Source organism: Gobio gobio, assembly GCF_949357685.1.
Source record: "Gobio gobio genome assembly, chromosome: 13".
NCBI lineage: Eukaryota > Metazoa > Chordata > Actinopteri > Cypriniformes > Gobionidae > Gobio > Gobio gobio.
Window position 1 is genome coordinate 51,433,406 of NC_137106.1, and position 6,733 is coordinate 51,440,138.

At 41.1% G+C, this 6,733-nt stretch overlaps 1 protein-coding gene across 1 annotated transcript; it reads left to right on the forward strand.

Moving 5' to 3' along the window:
* Positions 1-2,289: 2,289 nt before the first annotated feature.
* On the forward strand, positions 2,290-5,758 carry LOC307136076 (uncharacterized protein). The gene is made up of 3 exons (XM_079832831.1): positions 2,290-3,088; positions 3,367-3,510; positions 4,956-5,758. Exons 1-3 carry the CDS (start codon positions 2,474-2,476, stop codon positions 5,019-5,021), a joined length of 825 nt encoding a protein of 274 aa, XP_079688957.1. The 5' UTR covers positions 2,290-2,473; the 3' UTR covers positions 5,022-5,758.
* Positions 5,759-6,733: the final 975 nt, after the last annotated feature.

Here is a 6,733-nt window from a genome sequence, read left to right on the forward strand (position 1 = left end):
CCGTTTGACACCTGCCGAACGTAACTATGACATTGGTAACAGAGAATTGTTGGCAGTTAAGTTGGCCTTGGAGGAGTGGCGTCATTGGTTAGAAGGGTCGGGGGTACCTTTTATAGTATGGACGGACCATAAGAACCTCGAATATATTAGATCTGCCAAAAGACTTAACTCCAGGCAGGCTCGGTGGGCACTTTTTTTTCGGACGTTTTGATTTTTCTCTCTCGTACTGCCCCGGGTCCAAAAACATCAAACCCGATTCTTTATCTCGAATTTTTGATCCTTCCGAACGCCCGGTTACTCCCGAGTGCATTTTGCCAGAGACAGGGTTCCCGCGGGGTCTTAAAAAGTCTTAAAAAGTCTAAAATTCAGAAAGTTAAATTTAAGGCCTTAAAAAGTCTTAAAAACGCCCAGATATTCATCCTAGGTCTTAAATTTAATTTACCAAAGTCTTAAAACTTCTACTTCCGTTCAGAAACAAAACCTTTTAGTTTTCTTTACCCGACTGCTTCATGCATTTTTACTCCTTACACTTTTCCTTCAGCTTTTCCGTAATAAACCATATTTTGGCAAAAAGCGCTATTTGTCTTTTAGGATTTTTTTAAGCGTGCAAAAGGTTGAGGATTTACGGTCAAATAGCGCTTTATGTTGGCGCCAACACTCGCATTCTAATAGGGTTAAGCGTAATGTATTCTGATGTATTTGATCTGACTGGGTGGGCAGCTGTCAATCTCAGGCCCAACCGTAGATCCGCCCCTATCATAGGTTGGTTGTTTTGTCTGTCTGCACTTGTGTCTACGCGCGTTTTCAAAGAACATGGGTAAGTGTTTGTTCCAAGAGACTTGGCTCGACAACGACGATTTTTGCAGCTGGTTACAAGATGTCCCCTGCAATAAATATGAAGCTCGCTGCACAGTATGCAAGAAAATAATAAAGTTAGGGACATTGGGTGTGAAGGCGCTTGAGTCTCATGCCAAAGCGGACAAACACCTGCTTGCCATGAAAAGCCTTCGGCGGAGTCAAACCATAACACAGTTTTGTTCCCCATCCCAGCCGTCTACATCATCGTCGATGCCTGGTGCCTCCGGACTCCAGGGCAATCACGTTACAGCTTCATCGAGTAACGTTAGACCTAATGATCTTAGGACTACTTTCGGGTCCACCGAGACCTCAAAATCTGAGGTACTTTGGATTCTCCACACAGTGACAAATCATATGTCATACAACAGTAGCGACAGTATTAGTGACCTTTTCAAGGCAATGTTCCCCGACTCGCACATTGCGAAAACGTTTACGTGTGGACCGAACAAGATCGCTTATATAGCAAGATTTGGCATAGCGGACTTCATTAAGAGAGAACTAATTAACGCCATAAGCGGACAATATGTCTTAATGTTCGACGAAAGCTTCAACTCGTCCACCAAATCCAAACAGCTGGACCTCCACGTTCGTTTCTGGAGCAATGGAGAGGTGCGGTCGCGATACATGGGATCTCAGTTCATGGGACACGGGACAGCGAAGGACCTTCTGAAGCATATCGAAGTAAGTGATAGCCTATTTTACTTATGGGCCTCTGACTTTTTATAATGCCGGAATTATGCTATTACAATATTTAGTGTGCTATATTGTGTAAAATGTGCATGTCGTATGATCTGTGATAACATTGTAGCCTATAGAATTTAAAGCCTAAATATTTTTTCAGTCGACATATAGTCTACACATGGTGTGAAAACGAGTAGTGCATGCCAGTTTCACATTTAAGTTATATTCAGCCTGCCAGTTTTATATTTATAGTCTGCATTCAGCTTTAAACATGTTTGAATTGGGATATATGATAGGCTACATAATGTAGAGTTCAAATACTTACTTAAGATCTTTTAATAGTTTTGTTTGTTAACTCTTTACCTGCCTTAACTGATTAGTTATTTTCCCTGTCAATGACGAGTTTTTACGGCATTCAAAATTTCCTTCCATTATCCACTAAGCGCCCTTATCTAATTTATAAAACACTGGCAACCACTGGTTGTATATTTTTTGATAACAAAAGTCTTTACAAAATACAAAGCCTTTACAAAAATGCAATTATCTTTTTCTCAAAATTTGAATTTTTTAGAAACCTACCCATATTTGAGTTTTTTGTTTAAAAGCAGAGGGTCTGTTCTTTAATTTGATATAATGTATGTTTATATATTTAAAGAAGAACATTTTCTGGAAGGCATTAAACTTTTGTGAAAATAATAAAAAATGCTGGGGCTGGCAACTTTGTCCAAAAAAATGCTGTCAGGGAGAGTTAAGGACACCTGTGGAGAGAAACTCCTTCTTGGCCTCTCTATAATTTCTGTTAATTTTGATTTAATTAATTAAAATTGATTTAATTTCTTTCAGTAATGTAGCTATTGTTGAATGTCTGTTATCAGCTCCAACCTCGAAGAAAGAATGCAGTTTAACATGTTGCTGAAGTTATACAGTTAAATGTATGTGTTTGATCATTCATTTGATCTTTTTATTTATTCTTATTTTCCAAAAGGAGGCATTGCATCAACTGGACCGCAGCAGGCTTATTTCAGTCTCTATGGATGGGCCCAATGTCAACTGGAAGCTTTTGGACCTACTTCAACAGGACCATGCACAACTGGTGTCCGTAGGCAGCTGTGGACTCCACACACTTCATAATGCCTTCAAGGCTGGATTTTCAATGTGGAATGTGGATAAAATTTTAAAGGCCATGCACACTCTTTTTCACAACGTTCCTGCAAGGAGGGAGGACTACGAACAAGTCACGAAGTCTTCACTGTTTCCCAAGCCATTTTGTGGCCACAGGTGGCTTGAAAATCTTCCAGTAATTGAACGGGCTCTGGCAGTCTGGCCATCTCTCATGCTGTACATGGATGCTGTGCACAAAAAACAGCTCCCAAACCCCAAGACTGCATCTTTTGATACCATCGAAGGAGCCATTAAGGATCCCCTTACAAAAGCGAAGATGCACTTTTTCATGACTGTGGCCAGGACCTTCCAACCGTTCATGAAGAAGTACCAGACCGATGAACCTGTGATGCCTTTTCTTGGTAAAGACTTGGCTGAGTTGATTAAGGTAACTATTTACTGTATATGGTGAGTATGATTTGTTGGCATGAGCATCTCATTTGTTTATTCATTTATCTGTGATGCTTTAATCCAAAATAACTAAATATTTGTCAAATTTTGTGGATTATATGTAAAATGTTGTAGGGCCAGTCTCCTATTGTAAGTCCAGGTTAATTGCCTTCTTAAATTAATGAAATCCTAATTAATTAGTTTAGAATTATGCAGTCATTGTGTGAAAGATAAATGAAAATTAAATTTGCTAATGGCACTTTTGCCTACTGACAGAGTTTACTGAGACGCTTTGTGAAAAGAGAGGTCCTGCAGGACATCACTCCCCTTCAGCTTACCAAACTTGATTTGTCTGACAAGGCCTTGCTCCTTCTACCCCAGAAGATCGATATCGGCTTGGGTGCTGAGGCAGCAGTCAAGGTATCATTTTTGGTAGTTTTGGATATTAAATTATGAACAGTATTTGCTGCGAGTATAATTGTGCTAAGCTTACTAAACATATTTGTTAACTGTATGAGGTTGTATTTAAAAATACTGGACTGGCTACAAAGTGTACTGATTTTTGCTATTCTGTGCATTTTCAAGGTTGTGTGTGTACAGACCAATATGGAATCTGTACTTTTGTCTGCTTTCTCCTTTAAAGCCATGCATTTTGGATGGTGATTCCACACAATGAAGTGTAGGTTTACATAGATCATGTGAAGCAAGTATGATTCTGCTGAGGCATCCAAAACACAGCAAATAAGAAATTGTATGACCTCATTGCATGAAGTCACTTAATTGGCCAACGTTATGACTTCATGTCATGTGGAACTTAAAGGGATAGTTCACCCCCCAAAAAAATTCTGTCATGATTTACTCACTCTTACGTTGTTACAAACCTGTATAAATTTATTTGTTCTGATGAACACAAAGGACGATATTTTGAGGAGTGTTTGAAACCAAATCGTTTGTGAGCCCCATTCACTTCCATAGTAGGAAAAAATAGTACCATGGAAGTGAATGGGGCTCACGAACGGTTTGATTACAAACGTTCATCAAAATATCTTCCTTTGTGTTCATCAGAACAAAGAAATTTATACAGGTTTGTAACAACGTGAAAGTAAGTAAATGATGACAGAATTTTCATTTTTGGGTGAGCTATCCCTTTAAACTCCATTTTGATATTACTGACATTTATTTTTTATTGTCCAGGACAGTAAAAGTGCAGAGCTAAGGGTCCTTGAATTTAGGAGGGATTGTATACAGGGCCTCTCAAACATCATAAGCAAAGCACAGGAGAAGAGCCCCTTAAAATATCCAACGGTTAGGCAGATGGAGTGTCTGGACCCGTCTCTCATGTTCAGGGACCCAGACAGGTGTAAAAACCAAATGAAGGCTCTTGTCCAGATATTCCTGAAGAACAAGCAGCTGACAGGAGGTGTACCTGCTGGTAGGAATAGTTTTCAAGGGGTTATGAACCAAAGTTTGAATACCATGCTCAACTATACTTTTTTTATTGGACTTAATTCAGAGCACTAGTTGCAAACCATTTGCTCTGGCATTTGACAATTTCCAATGTCCTACAGGGTATTAGTTTAGCATGGATGTTTCACTTTTGTCATTCCCTCTTCTGATGGTCCTGTACCTGTTCTGTGTGCAGCGGCTCAAATGTATTGAATAAGTTCCATCATTTTATACAGGTTTTTGTTGTTATTGCAGACATTTAGATAGTTTTTACCTAACACAGGGATTTACAGCCATGGCAAAAAATATTGGCACCCCTACACTTTTTACATTTACAATTGTATTGTTCCAACACACATATTTTCAGTCATGACTGTGCATATTTGACTGACTTCTTATTTTCTTGCACTTTGTTGTAGGAGATACCATTGTCCAACAATTTGAATCTTTTCTGTCTGTTGAGGCAAGAAATGAAGAATTTCTAGCCTACCAGCCATTTGTGACACGCCTAGACACCTTTTTGAATGAGAGATTAAGCCGTCCCTACCCTGCTGCTTGGGATTTTTGCCAGAACTTACTGCTGCTCTCACATGGCCAGGCCACTGTTGAAAGGGGATTCTCTATCAACAAGGAGGTAGAGACTGAAAACATGCAAGAGGACACAATTGTTGCACATAGGCTCATATGTGACTTTGTTGCAATGCATGGGGGTGTTACTCAGGTGCCCCTCACCAAGGAACTTATCGCATCTGTGGGTGCAGCCCGGTCAAAGTATCGACTCTTTCTCGATCAGGAGCGCATCAGAAAAGAAAAGGAATCCCAAAGCCAGAAAAGAAAGCTGGCTGAGCAGTCTCTGCAGGACCTTAAGAAAAGGAAGACAATCTTAGAAGATGTGTCTGCCTGTCTTTCCAGGGAGGCAGATACACTTGCAGAAGAAGCTGAGGGCAAGGCTGGCTCCAAGATGGCTCAGCTTCTCGCCAAGTCCAATGCCTTGAGAAGGGCACAGAAAGAAAAACTTGCTGAACTAAAAGCCCTTGAAACTGAGATCAGTGCTAAAGGGGATGAACTCAGACATATGAAGGGTTAGGTTGTCTGTACTAGTTTTGTGTTGGGAATATGGATGCCAAGTTCTGTCATCTATCATCCATAAGTATTTTGATATCAGTTTCTGAGTTTATTTAATGTTTCTATAACTGAATCAATAAAAATAGAATGTTTGAGAGTTTCTGGGATCATTTATAATGCTTTTAGTAATGCGTCGTGTTGGTCTTAAATTTCACTCATAATGGTCTTAAAAGGTCTTAAAAAGGTCTTAAATTTAACTTACTGAAACCTGCAAGAACCCTGCAGAGAAGATAGTTATCTCTACACTCACATGGGAGGTCGAATCGAAGGTCAAATTGGCCTTAGAAGGGGTAACGCCTCCGCCCGGCTGCCCACCGAGTCGATTATTTGTACCGGAGAAGTTGAGGTCCGAAGTCATTAAATGGGGTCACTGTTCCAATATCGCTTGCCATCCAGGAGTAAACCGTACTTGCAGTTTAATAAAGCAACGATTCTGGTGGCCATGTATGGCTCGCGACATTCGCAGTTTCGTCCTGGCTTGCTCAATTTGTGCTGTTGGTAAGACGTCTAATCGACCTCCTGATGGGTTACTTCAGCCGCTGGCTATTCCTTCGAGACCCTGGTCCCACATTGCGCTAGATTTTGTCACCGCCCTCCCGCCCTCTAATGGCATGACGGTTGTTTTAACCGTAGTGGACCGGTTCTCGAAGGCAGCACATTTTATTCCCTTGCCCAAATTACCTTCAGCCAAGGAGACAGCGGTGTCTGTTATAGACCACGTCTTTCGGTTACATGGCCTCCCGATGGACGTGGTCTCCGACAGAGGTTCCCAATTTGTATCCAAATTTTGGAGAGAGTTTTGTAGATTACTAGGGGCGACGGTCAGTCTGTCTTCGGGTTACCACCCCCAGAGCAATGGTCAAACTGAGCGAGCCAATCAAGATCTGGAGAGAATGTTGCGATGTTTGGTATCCAAGAATCCTTCATCCTGGAGCCAACAACTCTCTATGGTGGAGTACGCTCACAACGCGTTACCAGTGTCATCCACGGGCCTTTCCCCTTTTGAGTGTAGTCTAGGTTACCAGCCACCTATTTTTCCGAGTCTGGATTCCGAAGTCGTGGTCCCCTCCGC